At 39.4% G+C, this 22358-nt stretch overlaps 1 protein-coding gene across 1 annotated transcript in view; it reads right to left on the bottom strand.

The window, feature by feature from the left end:
• Positions 1–21595, bottom strand: part of LOC127942806 (uncharacterized) — a 185469-nt gene extending 163874 nt beyond the window's left edge. Inside the window, exons 1-2 of the mRNA XM_052538766.1 lie at positions 21071–21595; positions 20580–20838 (exon numbers count right to left, since the gene is read on the bottom strand). Coding sequence (XP_052394726.1) covers positions 20580–20631 — 52 coding nt within the window. The 5' untranslated portion in view covers positions 20632–20838; positions 21071–21595. The remainder of the gene's footprint in view (positions 1–20579; positions 20839–21070) is intronic.
• Positions 21596–22358: the final 763 nt, after the last annotated feature.

Consider the following 22358-nt stretch of genomic DNA (forward strand, 5'->3'; position numbering starts at 1 on the left):
TAATGGAAATTTGTCAGCGTAAAAATTCAAATGCGATTTCTAATCCTGACTCTGTTCTCCGTGATCAGTTTGTGGAAAATGTTCGAGACAAGATGCTGCGCAGGGAATTAAAACAGTTTATTCGCCTCAGTCCGGGCTCGCGTTTTTTGGATGTGCGTAGAGAGTCATTCCGTTGGGTTGACGATGGGGAGGGGGCCCGCCCAGTGCGTGCTAGGGCTTTCTCTTGTGATGCTAGTCCCGGGGCAGTAGGGGAATGGGGAGCAGAGACCCAGGCTGTAGCTGCCACACCAAACAACGAATTGGTTGAACTTAAAGATTGTTTGCGTAGGCAGCAAATTCAATTGGACACCATTCTAAAACATTTGTCCTCTGGACCGGTGAATTCCAATCCCAATAGCAGGCCAAGCAATCCACCCCGGCGTTATAGATTTGAAGCTGATGGTCGGCCTATTTGCTTGAAGTGTGACCAGGCTGGTCATATGGCAAGGGACTGTTTGACAGTCAGTTGGCAGGGACGGCGGGTACGGGGTGACTCCGGACAGAGGGCAGTTAATGTAGTTGATGTTCAATCCGCTGGGTTGCAGGGAAACTAGCACCCTCTAGTGTATGGAGCCAAGCACTAGATGGGTCCTCAACAGGCTCAGGTTCTTTCCTCCCCATAACAACTTCTCATTCCGTACTTATAGGGCAGTGCCCGGTGGCCGACATTAAGATAGGAGGAGTGCCTATCGCGTGTCTTGTTGACACCGGGTCTATGGTATCTTCCATCACGGAGTCTTTTTTTTAAAGTGCACTTCCAAGTTCAGGGGCATGACCAGCTATGCTCCTGTGGATGGCTGCAGTTAAGAGCAGCCAATGGGTTGGATATCCCTTACCGAGGCTATTTAGAACTGGACATAGAAGTCCTGGGTAGGGTGCTTCCCTCCATGGGCATTTTGGTCATTCATGACCCACCGGATTCTGGGTCAAGATTAAAAAAAACCGTTGTTCCAGGGCTTATCGGAATGAATGTGCTTCGTTGCTGTCTGCGATAAATGTTCTGTCAAGGGAGCAGGGGTTTGTTTGCTTCTCCTTCCTCAGATGTTCCTGCGATTTGGAAACATGCTCTGTTGGCGTGTCAACGCTTTGAAGATCTGTCAAATTCTGGTTTCTTGGGTAAGGTCTCCACCCCTCCAGGCTCTTCCATTCTTGTGCCTGCTGGATCTATGAAGCTAATTCCAGATTTATGCAGGCAGGGGATGTGCCCTTTGATTCCCTCTGCATTTATAGAACCAGGACAAGTAGGGGGGCAGTTGCCACCAGATTTGCTCATTCCTAGTTCTTTACTCCCCATGGGTGATGGCACAGTTGATGTGCCGGTAGTCAATGTGGGAAACGAGGATCGGTGGATAAGACCAAGTACCATCTTGGGTCAATTGCATATGATAGAGTTATGTTCGGTTAAGTCCATTAGTTTTACAGGAAGAAGATGGTAGTCAGGGCCCCGTTACTGTTATTCAGTCTATGGAGGTCAGCGCCTCCTATCTTCCTGGTCTCACCGACACTACCTGGCCTAACCTGACAGACGTAGAGCAGCAAGAGGCTAAGTCCTTACTTCAAAAGCATAGTGCAGCTTTTAGTTGTGGGGAAGGGGAGTTGGGTTGTACGGACCTTATTGAACACGAGATTCCATTAGTGGATGAGACGCCGGTGCGGCAACGCTACCGTAGACTGCCACCATCGCAGTATGATGTTGTGAAGACACACATTCAAGAGTTGTTGGAACAGGGAGTGGTGAAACCCAGCTGTAGCCCCTATTCTTCACCCATTGTTGTAGTTCAAAAGAAGGATGGGTCTATCCGTTTATGCGTTGATTATAGACAATTGAATGCGAAAACTAGAAAAGATGCCTTTCCATTGCCTCGGATTGAGGAATCCTTGGATGCCCTTTCAGGTGCTTGTTTTTTTTCCACTCTCGATCTGGCAAGTGGTTATAATCAGGTATCTGTGGCAGAAAAGGACAGGGCAAAAACAGCATTCTGCACTCCATTTGGTCTCTTTGAGTTCCAGAGGATGCCATTTGGTTTGTGCAATGCACCGGGAACGTTCCAGAGGCTAATGGAAAGGATCTTTGGAGATCAGCATTTCCTTACCCTTCTTTTGTATCTTGATGATGTGGTGGTATTTTCATCCACGTTCCAGCAACATCTGGAACGACTGGAACTCGTGTTGGGTAGGTTGACCTCCCATGGCCTCAAGCTCAATTTGGGGAAGTGCCATTTCTTTCAGTCTGAGGTGAAGTTCTTGGGACACATTATTTTAGCTTCAGGAGTCGCAACCGACCCAGACAAAATCAGTGCGGTTAGGGACTGGAAAGTTCCAGCTACCATCACAGAACTGCGCTCTATTCTTGGGTTTGCATCATATTATAGGCGCTTTGTAGAGGGGTTTGCGAGATATGCAGCCCCTCTGCATAAGTTGGTAGCAAAATTACAGCCAGCTCCAAAGAAGAAACGAGCAGGGTTTAACCCTCTGGAGTCTAAGGGTATTTTTGGGGCCTGGAAAAGTTTTGTCATGCCCTGATATTTGTGCTTTTTTCAGTTTCTTATAAATATCTAAATGGGTAAAGTCTAATATCAGTGTAATCAGCACAAACTGGGCTATAATAATATGTGAAATGCATGCATGTACATGATTGTATTTTTGAGAAAAAAAATGTTATGCATGGTTAGTGAAAAACTAAAAATGTTAAATCACTTGAATAAGGCCATAAAACACATACATAACATTGGTTCCCGGGATTGTTGAGAACTGGAGCTTGTAGCCTAGAATTTTTCTTTCTAAATTATGTGAAAATCATCTTGTTTACTCATTCACAGAAAACAATATATTGATTTAAATTTTCTAAGACACTTTTTGTTGGTAAAAGTCATATGCGAGTAGGCGTCAACTATCATGAATATCATTGTGATTTACACCTGAGAAGACAAAGGCCTGCATAATGAGCTGCATAATGAGCCTCTCATTCAACTGTGCCACTGTGAGGGAGGACTTACAAGAAAGAATGTGAGAACAAAATAAAAGTATATAATTTTATGTTTGTAGTTTATTAAGAATATATTTAATTATCCCACAACATAATTTAATATCCACTTGGGGGAGCAGTGAAACAGTTTATTAGGGACAATCAAATTTTAGGCATCCTTACTCCAGTCACACAATCCTTCAGAAATCCTTTTAACAATATTATTTTCTACCAAAAAAAACAAAACAAAAAACATTTATCATCATCATCATCATTATTATTATTATTATTATTAATGTTGAATAGAGCTGAGAATATTTTTCCGTTTTTTTTTAGGGGGAATAAATTGAAAGAACTGCATTGTTTTTACATTTGTTAGAGTTATCTCTATTTGTCACATTTATATTATTTACATCAAGCTTTTGAATGGTATAGTATTGTATACTGTTATTGAAACTTCATAATTTTTCACTTGATTATACATTTAGTCAGGAATTATAGTTTGGAAAAAGTATTTGGAAAAAGTCTAACTAGTAAAATGTTTACACGTTATGTGAAAACTAGTACAAATAAATAAAAAGAGACTTACTCATGTTTATGATCTCTGCTGAATAAAGTGCTTCATTCTTTTTTCTGAGGAAATCCATTTCTCAAATCCTCAACCACATCACATCTTTTTGGAGTGATTTATGTCTTATTCCTCTCATCGCGAAGCAAACAGTAAAATAAAATAAAAACTTGAAGAACAGTCTCGCTGCTTTTTCTTCTGTTGTGTGGCGTATTCAAGCCGCGCGCTTCAGTTTGAATCTGAATAGCGCGTTAAGCGCGGGGGCGTGGTCACATTAGATATAATGAGCGGAGATATGAAAAATAGACATCGCGTTGTTTTCATATGGATTACTTTATCTCAGAATATTTGTTTTCGGCAGCACCTGTTTAGTTTAAAAGTAGACATTTCAGGCTTTCTATAGATATCTCTCTCATATCTCTTCGTTGAGTATTCATGGAGTTACAGTTCATTTTAATGACATGTTTGTACATGACGATCAGCGGAGACAAACACTGCAGACAGCATACCTTGTTGTTATCTTTATTTTATAAGTGCACAAAGGTGTTTTGTTACTATGTCTGTATCCAAAAAAAAGTAGACCCTTTACAGATTCGATTGATGTATTGCTCTTATCTGTACGATTAAAACTGAGAGTGTAATTTAAGTTCTTTTCGGGGTTATCCGGAGAAAATGACTCAAAACGCATATATGCGTTAATGGACTTCAGAGGGTTAATGCCTCCTTGCGGGACCACTGGGACTGGGGCTGTCAAAAGTCTTTTGAGGTACTAAAAGAAAAGCTGATAAGTGCACCTGTTTTGGGCTATGCAGACTTCAGTAAACCTTTTGTTCTTGAGGTAGATGCGAGTGGGCTTGGGCTGGGTGCCGTTTTGTCCCAAGAGCAGGGGGAGGGACAGCGGCGGCCAGTAGCTTATGCTAGTAGGGGGTTGCGACCAACTGAACGAAATATGAACAATTATTCAGCCATGAAGCTTGAGTTGTTGGCCCTTAAGTGGGCCGTGACAGACAAATTTCGAGATTACCTTTTAGGCGGAAGGTTCACTGTTCTGACTGATAACAACCCCCTTTGTTATTTGCAGACGGCCAAGTTGGGGGCAGTAGAACAACGCTTGGTGTCACAGTTGGCTCTTTTTGATTTTAAAATTGAGTACCGCCCAGGTGTGTGTAATAAAAATGCAGATGCATTATCCCGCTTGGCTGCATCCCCAGCTCCAGACTCTATCGAAGTGGTAGCACCGGGAATCTCTCTTCCTACGGATATTAAAAGTGTTGTGGCAACTCGTTCTGCTAGTCCAGTTAATATTCAGGCTATAGATGCATCCCCAATAAGAACTAGGGCTGATCTGCAGCTTCTTCAGTCAGAAGACCCAGTGCTAAGGGCCTTTCTATCTTATTGGAAGAGAGGTAGTCCCCCCACAGCATTGGAAAGGGCCAAAGAGTCCCCTGCTGTGGTAGAACTTGTGCGTCAGTGGACTAACATACAGGAACATGGTGGTGTTCTTTACCGACAAAGTCATGCCCCCGGTGGTAGAGTAAAAGTAATGCAGTTGGTGCTACCTCAGCTGTTACGTGAGGAAGTTTTGACTGCTTTACATAATAATCATGGACACCAGGGGGTGGAGAGGACCACCATACTTGTTCGTCAACGTTGTTATTGGCCCTTTATGTGCAAAGACATCAAGCGCTGGTGCCAACAATGTCAACGATGTTTAGTGGCAAAAGCAGTGCAGCCGAAATTAAGAACATTCATGGGTAGTCTTCTTGCAACTAGGCCTTTAGAAATTCTAGCCATTGACTTCACTACATTGGAAAAGTCTAGTGATGGAAGAGAAAATCTTCTGGTTGTAACGGATGTGTTTTCCAAATTTGCTCAAGCTTATCCCACCATGGACCAAAAGGCCACGACTGTAGCACGGGTTCTTACTGAACAGTGGTTTTATACCTATGGAGTTCCACAGCGTATTCATACAGATCAGGGTCGTCAGTTCGAGGGAGAGTTGTTTCAGCGGCTGTGTCAATTATACGGTGTTCAGAAGTCCCGTACAAGTCCTTACCACCCTGAGGGCAATGGACAATGCGAACGATTTAATCGTACGCTTCACGATTTGCTCCGTACTCTGCCCGCAGAAAGGAAAAAAAGGTGGCCACAACATTTGCCTCAAGTGTTGTTCGCATATAACACTACTGCCCATCAGTCAACGGGGTTTTCACCTTATGAACTTACTGTATGTTTGGGCGGAAGCCCATCCTTCCCCTTGACTCGCTCTTGGGTACAGTGGACTCCCCATTGGAACTGACCACGGAAGAGTGGGTTCGAGAACATCAGGAGCATCTTTCTGTAGTTTATCGGCAGGCTCGGACCAATCTTGAGGCAGCAGCCAAGCAGCGGGCAAAGCATCAAGCTGTTCCTCTGCCCATTTTACTGCCAGGTACATTAGTGTATCGCCGGAGTCACCCGCTTGGTCGTCATAAAATTCATGATCATTGGGACCATGTAGAGTATGAGGTGGTGAGCTGTCTGGACGAGGTTGGTACCCTTTATAAAATCAGACCAAGGGAACAGCAGGGTCCAGAAAAGAACATTCATAGGCAAGAGTTGTGTCCCCTTCTTGTCGACCCTGGTCAACCCCTGTCTACATCTGCAAATGCAGAGCCCAAGTTAGACCAGTTTGATCTGGTATCAGAGGACTCAAACAGTAGTGTGGACGAAAGTGGCGATTTGGCACTATTGGTAGCCGTAGACACTCCTTGCATAGATGGGCAGTTTCGTTGCATTCCTACTGTGGCTGGTGACCGCCTTTGCAACTTCTGTGCAAAAGGAACAGGCCCGGCAGGATTTGCCTATAGAACATACTCCAGCAGCTGAAGCATCATTGCCGATACCTGAACGAGAGTTTGTGCCAAGGCGGACCAATAGAACAACAGCAGGCCACCATTCAAACCCTTATAATCTCCCGTGTACATTACCAGTACGCTCACCTGGAGACGAACACAGGGAAGCTCAGGTAACTGTTAGCACCCATAATGCTGTTTTTAGGCCCTGGCAGTAGTACCTTCACCACCTGTCACCGAGACGGTGACATTTTGGGGGCGGTGAGTTTAGCGGGTAGGTGATTGAGACTGGAAGTGTACCTTTTAAGGCCTAATCACTGGCGCTGATCATTTGGAGCAGGTGGCGTAAGTGACGCGTCCCTTTAAATGTGTCGCAAGACATCAACAGAAAAACATTAATGCGGTGTGAGTTGAAGAGTGAGTCTCTTGGTGTATCGTCTGTGCAAACAGGATAATGTGAGTTTTCTTGGAAGTTTATGTCGATTTAATATTGAACTTAATGAGAACCGCTTAACACGGCTCGTTTGTTTGCTTGTAGTTCGGCTTGGTTTCTGCGTGTATGGTAACCAGTAAATGGTGCCCGTAGTCACGAGTCTACAGACACTTGTTCGCAAAATAGCGAGTAGTGATTCTACATGGGTTTGAGGTAACGAGTAACATCGAGGAGAGTGTCCAGCTATTAATCATTCATGCCGTTTAAACTTTGGTAAAGGGTATATAGCTCTTATTTATTTGGGCTGGTGTCAAAAGAAAAAAAATTAAGTTTTCTTTTTTTTTATCCTTTCTTAGACTTAATGTTTTAATGTTACAATGTGATCACAAAATATTTTTTTTGTGATCATAGGAGGATTGCCTTCGTTGGTCACTAGCTACTGTTTTTCCTGGGTTTAATAATTTTGTTTAATTTTGTATTTCTTCATATGTGTGTCTTGGGGATCTGCTACCACTGTTTTTGATGACGTGGACCCAGGTGGGCCTAGGAGGGAGTCCGGCTAGTGGTAGTTCGTTAATTTAGATGTTGTTGTTTTTTTTTTGTGTCTGTTTGGCAATTGTCATTATTCAACCTTTGGCCCATTGGCATTGTGCAATATTTCCTTTAGGAATCGTGTCTATCTTGCAATGTTTACTGGTGTGAAGTGTGAAATGCTGTGTTAATGTACGCATGGCCAATTTGGTTTGAAGTGTTTCTTGCAGTGTTGGAGTGTATGTGAACAGTACCTATATATCTGACTTTATTCACTGTAGTCTAGGCATTGTTAGATTTTTATCTTGTAACTCATTTATTATGAGACCTTTTATTCACTGTGATTAATCTATTGTAGAATTGTTCACTGTTACCTATAGGAAACATCTGTCTGCTCTGATTGCCAATCAGTGTATTGTCTAGTGTTTAATAAAATTGAGTACATCAGTCCCATTTTCATCCCTTCATTGGCGATAACCTGTCTAAATAGCTTGAAGGGGAGTGCTGTTTGGGGTTTTCTACTTTAGATATACAAATTGTGAGACTGAGCACGCCCCTAGGGGTCACATAAGGATAAATAAAAAATAAAAATAAATAAAAATTACAACACAGCATTTAGAAAGAAAGTCCATACTGTAACGTAGTTGTAAAATGCACTTCCTTGAACAATCATAATTCAGCTAGCAAGAGGCAGGCATACGTGAGAGGTTTAACTGTTGAGCAAATTCTAACATCATGCATTTCTTTTTTCTTATTACAATTTCTCATTATCACAGTTATCGAGTGACAGATGATTGTGAATATTGTGAATGGGAAATCTCATTCCTAAATAATCTACAGATTCAGTAGATAAGACAAATCCCATCTTGAGATTTCCTCATTTACAACATTTCCTCTCGTTTTAGTTCCTACCTTCGGAATTCTATCCTCAATACATTTCACTAGGATAGTCCCTATCTTCTCACTTTTATACCTTTTCTCAATGTACTGTCACGACCGGCTCAAAGCCGTGACAAATGGGAAGGAGGACATAGTCAGGTTGGTATGTTGCAACAAAGATATTTATTAATATAAATAAAGAACATAAAATAAGAAATCAACAAACCAAAACACGATTCCTTCAAACAAACGAATGCTCCAAGCATCCAACAGAACCGAGTTAAACTAATCATAACCTCAAAATAGCCAAAGCAAAACCAAACAACCGGGAGTTCACACTCCACACCAAACAGAGCTGACACTATATAGGGAAGGAACAGGTGTACACAATTCCGTTGACGAGCCTTCCAACCACACCCACTGACCGGTCTTAGTGGAAGTAACGAGGGACTCGTCACACACCCCCCCTAAAAAAAAGGAACAAAGTAGTTTACACAAATCATAACTCCACAAAGCTTCAGTCCAAAAAAAATAAATAAGATTCGATCCAGATCACAAAACTCCAGCAGTCTTAACTCTCCAACTCCTTCCAGCAACCTGGCGCCTAGGAAGCAATTTAAGAAAAGAATAGAGATAAGACAAGGAAATAGGACAAATCCTATAATATTAGACTATATGAATACACGATAAAGCATCAGCAGTTGTGTTCTCTGTGCCTTTAATATGGCGAATATCCAACAGGTATCCCTGTAAAACAAACACCACTTCATTAACCTTTGGTTAGGGTTCTGTAATGAATGAAGAAAAACTAATGGGTTATGATAAGTAAAAACCACCAGAGGTCCCGCAGATGAACCCACATAACTTCAAGGTGTTGCAAAGCCCAATTCTTCCAGTGACCAAACGCACGACAATAATTACACCGGTTTTCTCGGTCTTTCTCTCCAACAGAGAAACTATGTAGTTGATCAGATGAAGCGCGCACAATTTTAGAAGACCTGCTAGGATCATAAGATTCTTTCTGAACCCTTTCTCCTACATTTTTGTAACCAAAAAAGGTTTTTTGAATCAGAAAAAAAATCATCAGCCATAATGGCTGCCTCATATGCGGTGGCGGGTTTTTTCCTCACTGATATATGTTGCTACTCTTTGTGAAACTGAGTTTTTAAACTGTTCAAGCAACATCAAGTCCTTCAAATTATCTAACGTCTTCACGTCAGAAGCAGTACACCAACGACTGAAGTAAACTGAAGTATCATGTACAAACTCAACATGCGTTTGGCTATCTTTTTTCCAGGACCTAAATTTTTGCCTATAGGCCTCTGGAACCAATTCATATGCCCTCAACACTGCATTCTTAACGGTCAAATAATCATTAGCATCTTCTACACCAAGAGATGCATACGCTTCTTGAGCTTTGCCTGTAAAAACAGACTGCAACATAAGTGTACGTTCCTCATCAGGCCACTTTCTTGCATCTGCCACACGCTCAAACAACAAAAGGAAGCGTTCGACATCTTTCTCGTCAAACCTAGGGATCAATCTCATATTAGTCACTACATCAAATTCATACAAAGTCAAGTCACGGTCTACACCTCCCATTACCCCAAGTTTTCCTCCTCGCAATAAGTTTGTCAGGGGGACCACCAATGTAGAAAAATTCCTACAAAAACAACAATAAAACCCTACCATTCCAAGAAACCGCGTTCAACAAACTTTCAGATGGAGCACTAATAAACTCCCCAATTTTTGAGGCCATGGTCAAACAACAAATTGGCTACTTAATTTTTCCAAACATATTTGAGGGGTAGAATTTGGATAAGCAATTCCCTCTAACTAAACTTCAAAACTACATAAACTCATCCCTAATCTTCATACAGTTACTTGCAGTGGGTTCTTATACACCATAAACCAGTGTTTGCAATAGCAACCAATTAACGAGTCACTACCACAAAACACGGATGTGTTCCCGAGACAACTGCTCTGACTGCTTTCACCGTACAAAAAAAATAAACTAAAATAAAAAAAAATCAGAGTATCCCGTTAAGGATACCCCGCTAAGCCTAACCAGGGAACAGCAAATCCAATAATAAACTTCCCCTCTAAATATATACAAAGAGTAGCCAATACTTACCAAACCTGAACTCCCGCAGAGCAACAAAAACAAACAAACCAACCAACCACTATATCCTCCAGAAATTATAGAACCAAATATTAAACATTACCAAAAGAGCAAACAGAAATATTAATTTAACAAATCAATCATCAAATCAATAAAACTGAGTAATATTTTTACCAAACAAATCACTTAAATCCCGGACGAGCCCCCACATTTGTCACGACCGGCTCAAAGCCTTGACAAATGGGAAGGAGGACATAGTCAGGTTGGTATGTTGCAACAAAGATATTTATTAATATAAATAAAGAACATAAAATAAGAAATCAACAAACCAAAACACGATTCCTTCAAACAAACGAATGCTCCAAGCATCCAACAGAACCGAGTTAAACTAATCATAACCTCAAAATAGCCAAAGCAAAACCAAACAACCGGGAGTTCACACTCCACACCAAACAGAGCTGACACTATATAGGGAAGGAACAGGTGTACACAATTCCGTTGACGAGCCTTCCAACCACACCCACTGACCGGTCTTAGTGGAAGTAACGAGGGACTCGTCACAGTACACATCAAAAACATTCCTCCTATTTCTGATCAGTGTTACTTTTAACAATTCTCTCATTTCACATTTAGAAAATGGATCTTGATTTCCAGGAAGTTCATGCATTAGGCATTTCTCAATCCCATTTCTCTCCACAAAAGCTCGTAGGATTCTCCAGCTTAGTCAAAGTCTCTCAACGGTTTACGGCCAGCTTTTTGCCAGCTCAAGAAACCATCCGAAACTCCTCTGATTTCCTGAATCATCACTGCCGAGTCCTGGAAGAGATTCAGGGTGTACTCACACTAGCCAGTTTGAACCGTGCCCGAGTGCATTTGACCACCAAAGCGGGTTTGTTTGACTAGTGTGAGTGCTCCGAATCGTGCCCGGGCGCGGCTCGATTGGCTGGCCCTGGCCCGCTTGGAAGAGGTGGGCCAGGGCACGGTTCCGTTGGACTCGGGCGGGGTTCGCATGCAGTGTGAGCGCTAACCGTGCCGGAGCACGGAAAAGGACGCGTTGCGTCACGGTTTTGCGACGCTCCAAAACCAACATGGCAGGGAAAGGGTTGCTTTGGTCTACGGCAGAGGTGCAAAACGCATAAAAACTAAAAAAATGCAAAGTCCTTGCTGCACTTCAGCTGGTACCTTGCAAACATCCTCAAACGAGCAGCACGATTACGTGAAAATTTTCGCGCCACTAATGCGACACATCTGTTTAACAACAGGCTGTGAGAGGGCTGTGGACCAAACAACACAAAATTATCCACAAAGAAAACAGAGCGATGCACTCCATTGTGTTCATAGAGCGCCGCTCTTCCTGTTTATCCCGAAACCGTCGCACCATAATGACGTAAGCATGCTCCGGCACGAATGCTGAAACCCTATATGTGAGTGCAGGCCAGAGGGGGAGTGGGGAGGGGGGACAATCGTACTCGGGTCCGGTTCATGGCAACTGTGCGTAGTGTGAGTACACCCTCAGGGCCAATCAAAACACCAATACATCAACTTCTCTGTACTCTCAATTTTCTTTATATACCCATAAATCATCTGGCTAAGTTTTCCTATTAATAGTATTCTTCCAATTTGTAAAATAGATAAGAAATACAGCCAGCTGAGATTTTTATTAATTGCTTGTAATAGCATCCACAGAATATAGATCAATATTTCTCCAGCCTGGAATGCAGTAGAAGAGGTTTTGGTATTCAGAAATCCTCCAGCTTATGTCTTAGTCTTATTCTTTGCAGATCGATTGTTTGTCCCATTGGATGCCATTTTTATTATCAATTTGTATCTTCTGTTGGACTTACGTATAGTAATTGGATTCAATTGGTTTCAATGAGTTTTTAATTTCAATAGATATTCCCCAAATATCCAGTTAGTCTTGTTCAGGTACAAGTAAAACTGCAGATAGTTTAACTGTCATATTCACTCCCTTTACCATATATACGTTTCTTACTCCACCTACTTCCCTTTTTTACTTTTTTATCTTAATGATTATCTTTTCTGTTCCTTTAAAGGTAGCCTTTTTTCTTTTCTTCATAATAACATTTTTTCATTTTTCATTTGTCTTTTTAATATGTGATCCTTTCCCATTCCTTGGGAATAAAGGCATTCTTGTTCCAAGAAAATCCTCCTTCTCATGTCCTCTCATCCCTAGATAAGGGTGCCTGGAGAACCTGGTCATTATTCCATCCTGAAATAATCCTAATGGTTTGAGAACCTGCAGGTTCTCCCAAATCAACCTGGAAGATATCAAAGTCTGGTCCTTTGCCCTACAGACCATACATGACCACAAAACTATACTATCCCAAGTGCAACTGCACCCCTCTCCAAAATTCCCAGATACTTTATAGGAGTCAATCCGTAATTTTGAGAGTCCTGGCCGACAATTCTCACAATTTAGTATTCCCGATATCTCCATTTGAGTCTGTTTATGCATCATTCATTCTGCGTCCATGTCTTTCTTCTCGTCACAAAACGATAGACTCTGCAGGGCACATTGCTGATTGCATAACACACAGCAGAACGGTCGTACCGTTACTTCTATGGTTTTGGCATATGTTCCCTCAAAGCCAAGAAACCTTTTCATTTCTGATTCTAACTATTTTGGTCAATGATGGATTTTATCTTCTCAATTCAATTCAATTCAATTCAAGTTTATTTGTATAGCGCTTTTTACGATACAAATCGTTACAAAGCAACTTTACAGAAAATTATGTTTCTACAATATTTAGTAGTAGCTAGTAGTTTGTGCACATTTGACAGGATTTTAGAAAAAATTAAAATAATAATAATAATACAAGACGTAGTCGACTAGACGATGAACTATCAATATTATTAATTAAGTTATTATATGATTCAGTCACACATTTAGCAATAATTGTTAGTTCTGTTTGTTGATTCTGGGTTAGCATCATGTGAGGTCCTCTGAGGGTCAGCATCATCTCTTCTCAGGTGTTCTGGATCCAGACTGGAGCTTGTGTAAATCCTAGTTACCACAGGATGTAAATCCCGTGGCAAAACATAGAAACAAAATAGAGACATCATTAGCATAGCTGCTGTTCCAACAAAGTAAAATTAGTTTAACCCAAGCTAATGAATAAAAATGCACCTTTGATCAGATGCAACTACACTCACAATTAAAAAGATACATTATTCGAATGCTTGGCGAAAGAGATGTGTTTTTAATCTAGATTAAAACAGAGAGAGTGTGTCTGAACCCCGAACATTATCAGGAAGGCTATTCCAGAGTTTGGGAGCCAAATGTGAGAAAGCTCTACCTCCTTTAGTGGACTTTGCTGTCCTAGGAACGAACAAAAGTCCAGCGTTTTGTGACCTTAGGGTGCGTGATGGGTTGTAGCGTGGTAGAAGGCTAGTTAGGTACACAGGAGCTAAACCATTTAGGGCCTTATAGGTAAGTAATGATAATTTGTAACTGATACGGAAATTCATAGGTAGCCAGTGCAGAGACTGTAAAATTGGGGTAATATGATCATATTTTCTTGACCTTGTAAGGACTCTAGCTGCTGCATTTTGGACTACCTGTAGCTTGTTTATTGACGAAGCAGGACAACCACCTAGAAGTGCATTACAATAGTCCAGTCTAGAGGTCATAAATGCATGAACTAGCTTTTCTGCATCAGAAACAGATAACATGTTTCGTAGCTTGGCAATGTTTCTAAGATGGAAGAATGCAGTTTTTGTAACATTGGAAATATGATTTTCAAAAGACAAATTGCTGTCTAGTATAACACCCAGATTTCTGACTGTAGATTTTCTTACCTACTTTATGCCTTCTTGTTATATTGACTTCGTCACCAACTTCAAACCTCAAATTTTTCATAACTTCCCTTTCTTTCTGGTTCACTGTATTGCACATGTTGAGGTCCAATAAACACTGGTCAATATCCGTGTCCCAGTCACCAAGGTTTCTATTCTTAGCAAACCATTCTTTACCAGATCTAATTGGATTGGATTTCTCTGGTATTATTTTATGTTCTTTGCAGAATTTCTCTACTAGTTTAACACTTATATTATATGCACCATCTGCTCTCAGACTTTCCATCGGTCCCTGACACTTTATCCATTCTTTTAATCACTCTACTAACTTTTCTTCGAGTGCTGCCCTTAAAGGCCATATCATGGTTTCAATTTCTTTATGACCTAATTCATCATCTCTCTGAAGTGCTCGCTCAACAGCTGTCACTTCCGGTAACTGTGCGGTCCCCTGAATTTCCTCTTTCTGTCTGATCAGCTGTCCATTAAATTTAACCAAGTATCCTCATTATCTTTCACTTCCATCAGTGAAATATTTGGGTAAGTGCTTATGGTTCTTATGATACCTAGTTACTTTATCTTTCCTTTTCTGTTTAATTCTTCTCAAATCTAATTGATTGTCTCCTAGAATTAAACTCCATTGATCCCGTCTATGACTATTTTCACGAGCCTGGTTCATCACTAGGTTTCTTTTTAACCTAGCCAGCTCTTCAGTCATAGAAAAAAACGTTTGGTTGTTCTTTTGCTACAGCTTTTAGCTGCAATAATCTTTTACTCACAGCAGTTACTATTTTCTCAGCACTATTTTCATCAGATTGCGTCATCGCTGCTTCTTGCTGGTGTGTCAGAAATGCAATCGAGCATCGCCCTTCTGCACTCCACAGTGTTAAAGTAACTTCCTCTTCTTCTTCAGAGATGTGACCGCAAAGAGGAAGTGTCTCATCTCGTCGTTCTAATGCACCACTATTAAGACATATTTTGATTAATTTTAATCTAGCCTGCTCCATTTGCTCGGTCCACTGCCATTTTCCTTCCTTGTTTCCCTGATATAATATTTTTGCCTCTCTAAATATTTCTTGATAGTCCACTCCAGACACTCCACCAACTACAAGCAACTCCACACCACACATATAAACTCTCAGAGCAGACCACTAGGGTAGGTTTAGGGTTAGGGTTAGTTGAAAGTGTTACTCTACCAACTGCTAGTTGACATGTGGTTGCAAAACTACTCACCTCTAGTAGAAAGTCCAAAACGGATCACCAAAACAAAGAGCCAACGCAGATTCAAGTGCTCTTACTTATCCTTTGTGGATATCAAAATATCATCAGTGTAAACTACTGTATAATCGGGATTTCTGATAAAACTTTAATAATTGCACTTTTGATTTGGGATAAAGCTTGTATCATCTTTGATTAACGTCATCTGTTTTCATTACGATTTTTTAAGGGGAGCTGAAGAATCCTATTCTTATATCACTTCTGGATATTCTTTGTTGTTTTTCTTTTACTTCTCTTTGTTTTAACTTCCTTTTTTTCTACACTGACTTCTTTTTTTCTGTCAGCTGTTTTTCACCCTGCCTTTTCTTGTTTAGGGCCTGCCTTTTAGTCTCTTTGCCATAATATGCTCAATTTATTCAATTATTCTGGACTTTTCTGTATTACTTTTCTCTCCACTACTCTCCACTATTTTCCCTAGATTTTGGATGCTCCCTATATTTTCTCCCTACACGGGATGTACCTTTAGGGCCAGATCTTTCTCCAGTTTGTCTCTGCTTTTGGATCTACTCTCCATCTCATAGTGATTATAGGGCTTCTTTTCATGGATTGACCGTCTCATTGGGTTTTTAAACCTTTGTGTTTTATTATCTGATTTTTCCCTGTCTGTCTGGATTATTTCTGTCTTTCTGTCATATCGAATTAGAGCTTTTTCTAATTCTTCAGGAGAGGTCTCTGGGCCATAAAGAAGGAATACTTTTGCTCCTGCTACTGTATGCCACTTTTCTTCAAAGCTTTCCTGTTCAGTTTCTTCTTTATTATTAGGAATTAACCCTTCAAAAACCCTAGCTAATTTTCTGCCTCTGTGCAGCCCAAATTCAGCCTGCGAGTCCACTTACTCACCAGATATCTTGATCTGTTCACCATATCTGGATAGTTCACTCACTTTTCCTTTCACTGTAGTATTTTTCAATTTGGCCTTTTTCAAGAGTTTCATCTCCTGATCTTTTCTCATTAATTCTTCCAGAGTTACTTTGGATTCCATTGAATTATCTTAAGTTCATCTTGGAGTATGCACCTGATTTATGGGAGTTATTGGCCTTCTCTGGCCTGGTGTCCCCAAGTGTAATTAATAAGTGCAATTTATCTCAACTGGTTACTCTATTTCTTCCTCTGACTGGTATCTTGACTCAGGAGTTATATCCCTGAAACTGAGCCTTCTCTGTCTCCTCGTTTCTCTGATGGGGGAAGTTATCACATTTCTGTCTGCATATTATTCAGCTACTAGGCTACATCTACCTCAAAAGCTGAATTTCCTGGAGCTTCATCAGAGAGTCTCACTTGTAGAGATTTTGCTCGAGTGCGCCCTCCGGAGACGAGTATGAATGAAAAATAAATTAATTTAGTACTCATTATTGCTCACGAAACCTTTCCTTAAGTTCTTCTCCAGTGTTTCTGTGGCTCAGTGGTAGAGCATTGTGTTAGCAGTGCAAAAGGTTGTGGGTTTGATTCCCAGGGAACAAAGGTACTGTTAAAAAGAAATGTATTAGTCGCTTTGGATAAAAGCGTCTGCTAAATGTGAAGGTAAATAAATATATTGTTATTACAAAAGTAATATTCCTTATTTTGTTTAATGTTTTATTTAGAAATATTATTATTAGTTTTATTGATACATAAAATAACAGGAATATAACGGCTAATAAAATTGGTTTCTTATCTCCATCTTGCCGCCAGAGGTCACTCAAAGAGAAACAAACACAGGCTACGAAATTACACTGTTTACAAAACTGAGAAAATAAGTTTTCTATGTGCTTGTGTACAAATAGTGTTTCTTTTCTATTTGGATTTCTCAAAAAAGTACATCCATCTTCTTTCTTTCAGTTTCCTGTTTAATGTCTCTCCTGTATGTTGCTGGCTCATTAATATTCAACATATTAAAGCATTGGTCTGCTCACTACCTCATTCAGCATGGAACTGACGTCATTCTTCAATCTCATCAGTCAGCTTAAATAAAATAACTGCTCTTGAGCCTTTTGTCACTTTAATCAGACTGAATAAGCTTTTTTTGGCACTAAAATCTGTTTATCTGCACTGTTTGTTCACTTCACTGGATTGCACTCTCTCTGCCATGTGCCTTGCACTGCTTTATTCTTAATTTTAGATGCTAGCTGCATTTCGTTGCCTTGTACCTTAATGTGCAGTGACAATAAAGTTGAATCTAATCTAAAAAATCTAATATAATAGGAAATATTACTGCAATATTTAGCAATATTACTGATTTGACTGCGCTGGTATCATCAGATGAGAAGTGAACTGATCTGGATGATGACAGCAGTGTTGTGATTTATAGCTGAAATGAGCTCACTTGACCAACTTGCCTCTGCTAAACACAAAATGGAAAACAAACTCTTTTCATGAATATACTATATTAAGTATTTTAAAATAATGTTTGATAAGGGAGAACTGTACATGCTGCATGTTTTGTTCAGTTCTTAAATATCTCAGTGCAATCTTAACATGTCTGTCTTTATTTATCTTATCAACACAACATCAGTTTGTCTTTTCTTCTTTCTTAATTGCCATGTATCCAACATATATTCACTGAACACAGTGTCATCTAGTGTCTTCCTAGAGTAACATTCACAATCACTTGATATCATCACACTGCGCTCTGAACTTCTGTATTCCTCCAGACGGCGCTCGATATTATAAATGCTACAAAACATAAACAGACTCTTGAAGCTCAGTGAGAAAACTTTATTGATAAAGGCAAGCAAATACAGAAGACAAATGAATAGTACAGTGAGATCAGAGTCTTATCTGAGAGAAATATAATCAACAAGCTTTTAAACTGCATCTGTACAATAAAAACATTATTATAGAATTACATTTTAAAAGCCCTTAAACCCTGAATCAAATATGAAAGCCTGATATAATGAATAATCTATATTAATATGACAAACCACACAAAACACACTTGAAGAAGTTTTAAAGTTCAGCGTCTCCTTCAGATTTCAATTCCTGTCAAGAACATGCACCTGATTTGTGAACCTGTGTTTGATCTTGATCAGCTCTTCTGGATCTGATGTCATAAACCAGAAAAATGACAGTAGCCACGCCCACCAGAGCAGAGAGGACCAATCGGATCACAGCTTCAGTAGAACCACAGCATTGGACAGAATCTGAGGAATAAAAACACCAAACTGAGATCAGATCAGTCAATAAACATTAATATCAAGAATATTTGAAGAACAGGACACATGATCTCTACTCACCATAGACAGAAACACTGAAAGCTTTTAATGACTGGTTTAGATTTAAATGTTTTGGTCCTAAATGTAGTAAATAACGTCCAGCATGTTCAGTTGAGATGTTTGTGATGGTCAGAGATCCAGTTTGATTGTCCAGCTTCAGTCTGTCTCTGAATCTCCCGTCAGGAACATCATCATATAAAGAGAATCCATTGGTCAATCTACTGGTCTCAGCTAATAAAGTGATTTCATCTCCAAACCTCCACTCTATTGAAACAGCATTCATTATTTCAGTAAGATCAGAGTTCAGAGTGACTGAATCTCCCTTCTTCACTGATATTTCTTCTGTATCACAAACACACAGAGAACAAACAGAAACAGGGTTCATCACAAGTTAGTACTGTAAAAATACTTAATTGTTAATGTAAGAAATTAGTTTAGAATGTTTTTAAATAATAATATACAACAAAAGAATAGAAAAAAAAATTATATTGTATCTGATGAGAAAATAAAAAAGGTTAACAAATATTTAATTCACCATTGACAGCATTGAGAAAAAACGTTTTCCTCATTCTGCTCCTACGGTAGATCACGAGTTCATAACGTCCAGTGTGATCAGTTGAGATGTTTGTGATGGTCAGAGATCCAGTTTGATTGTCCAGCTTCAGTCTGTCTCTGAATCTCCCGTCAAGAACATCATCATATACAGAGGGTCTGTCATCCCATTCATAGATTTTAGCTATTAAACTCTTTTCAAACACCCACAGAATCCGATCATAATCTCTTTCAGTACGATCAGAGTTCAGAGTGACTGAATCTCCCTCCTTCACTGATATTTCATCTGTATCACCAAACACACAGAGAACAAACAGAAACAGGGTTCATCACAGATTGAGAGTGTTATTTAATGGTTTACTAAAGTAAATAGTTTGAAGTTTAAATCTGAAATGAATGACATCATAAAAGAACAGAAATGGTGTTTGGATTAATAACTGTATCTTTTGCTGATTCTGTAAGGATCATCAGAATCAGAAACATCCAGAAACATCTCACGGCAATTCATACATATTTTACGACTTGCATAATTCGTTTGAATTTGTACGAATCAGTTACACTGGGGTTTATAGACAAATCATGTCAAATCGTACAAGTGTGGTTTTACAAATTCGTACGAATTAGCCACTTCGTAAAATACTTACGAAATGGTCGTGAGATATAAATATAAAACAGCTGAAACAATTATTTAACCCACCATAGACACTGAGCCAGAATCTCTTGCTCATAGTGTTGTTATATACTATATAATCTCCAGCATGTTCAAATGTGAAGTTTGTGATGGTCAGAGATCCAGTTTGATTGTCCAGCTTCAGTCTGTCTCTGAATCTCCCGTCAGGAACATCCTCATATACAGAGAATCTGTCGGCCGTCACATTGATTTCAGCTATTAATCTGTTTTCAAACTTCCAGTGAATCAGATCATTATCCATAATTTCAGAAAGACCAGAGTTAAGAGTGACTGAATGTCCGATTTTCACGTACATTTCACCAAACACACCTGAAGAACAGAGCTTTTTTAAAGATATATAACACTTTCCTCTCATTATGATGGTTTAATCAAACTTGTAAAGTCATTAAAAACAAATCCTCAAACCAATCTCCTCCAGACATCACTTTTGGTCACACTTTTACTTTAATCTTTAATGTCAAACTAACACTGTCGGGTATTTAAGCTTCATATTTATTTTATTTTATAATTTCATAATAGACCTGAATTTAGATCTGAATTCAAACTTGATCTCACCACAGTTCACTTATTTCTATATGAGAATAATAGTGAATATTAAACCTCTCTAACCAAATTATCCAGTATTTTATTACATGCTACCAGACAGAAGCAACTGACGCCATAAAAAAATAATTTAAACTCACCAACCAGACGCCAGAAACACAAACAGAACCAGAATCTGTGAAACATCTTCATTGATTTCAGTTCACAAATATGAAGACAAACTCTTCCGAACTGGTTCAGTAATAAAATGACAGATGAGCTGATGAGAGACTGATCTGTAGTAAAGTCACGAGAAACTCTACTGTCGGCTGGAAGTGTTAAATCGTGTCCTCCAGCTCAATTCTTCCTTATTTAGTCACACTTTCTTTGTCGCGTTTAGCTCTAGTCTCCCTCCACTTCCTGTTGATCAATGGTGTTAGTTTACACAGAAATAAACAGAATCAGAACATGATCAGAGACTAGAGAAGATACGAGTGTTTAAAGCAGTGTTTGATCGGCTTGATTTCAGGTGTGAGAGGATAACAAAGCCAACCATTTGTCTTATTTTATTCTGGCTAAAGAAGTATACATTAAACCTCTATTCACATCTTTGTTTCTCACACGTTAATGTAATATAAACTATCGCTCTTACCTCTGTTATTAATCAGATGCAGGAGAGACTTCTGTACTTCTTCCCACCAGAGTCCAGTTCATAATACAGGATCAGGAACAAAATAAAATAATAACTTTACTCTTAATAAATTACTCAGAGACTTGTTTAAAAGATGTTAAACGCATCACAATATGAAATGGTTTCGCTTTATTCAAACAATAACTCATAAGAAAATAATAACTAAAAGAAAATAGCATAAAGTCTTCAGCCGAGATGCAGCAATGACTGTGTTCAAACCATAACATTATATAGTCACAAAAACAACACGTCCTTTTTTCATGATTTTTTTTCGGTGAACACACTCACACATCTGCATACACACACTCATATACTTGTTGCTATGGATACAGGAAGTATGACATTTCACTTCCTTAACAACCTCTATTAGAACACATTCATATGAAGTAATTTCTGCTGTTTTTCTTTCATTAAAGCAAAATAATCCATATCTAGTTTTAATCTTAACCCATTACAACATCTTAAAAGTGTAGGGAAAGCAAATAACTATTTCTGAACTAAACTGCATAGCATCATTTCTCTTATGAAAAGATAAATCATATTACAATACAGCATTCAGAAAGAAAGTCCATACTGCAAGGTAGTTGCAAAATGCACTTCCGTGCACAATCATAATTCAGCTAGCAAAAGGCAGGCATACTTGACAGTTTTAACTGTTGAGCAAATTCTAACATCATGCATTTCTTATTACTGCCTTTAAGTAACTCTTAAACTACAAAGCAGCAATGTTTTTTTGGAATGTTTTTTTGGAATATTGTTAGTGTGCAAATAGACTGCATATGTGCTAGAAAAGGTACTAGAAAAGGTGGTATCCTCGGTGGTATCCTCACAATTATATTCCTTCTTAGAGAAAAATGGTATATGTGAGGATTTCCAGACAGGATTTAGACCGTATTATAGTACTGAGACTGCTCTCCTTAGAGTTACAAATGATCTGCTCTTATCATCTGATCGTGGGTGTATCTCTCTATTAGTTTTATTGGATCTTAGTGCTGCGTTTGACACAATTGACCACAACATTCTTTTGCATAGACTTGAACACTTTGTTGGCATCAGTGGAAGTGCATTAGCATGGTTTAAATCGTACTTATATGACCGCCATCAGTTCGTAGCAGTGAATAAAGATGTATCATATCGATCACAAGTGCAGTATGGAGTACCTCAAGGCTCAGTACTAGGGCCGCTACTCTTCACGCTTTATATGTTACCCTTGGGAGATATCATCAGGAAACATGGTGTTAGCTTTCAC

Source organism: Carassius gibelio, chromosome A22, assembly GCF_023724105.1.
Source record: "Carassius gibelio isolate Cgi1373 ecotype wild population from Czech Republic chromosome A22, carGib1.2-hapl.c, whole genome shotgun sequence".
Classification (NCBI taxonomy): domain Eukaryota; kingdom Metazoa; phylum Chordata; class Actinopteri; order Cypriniformes; family Cyprinidae; genus Carassius; species Carassius gibelio.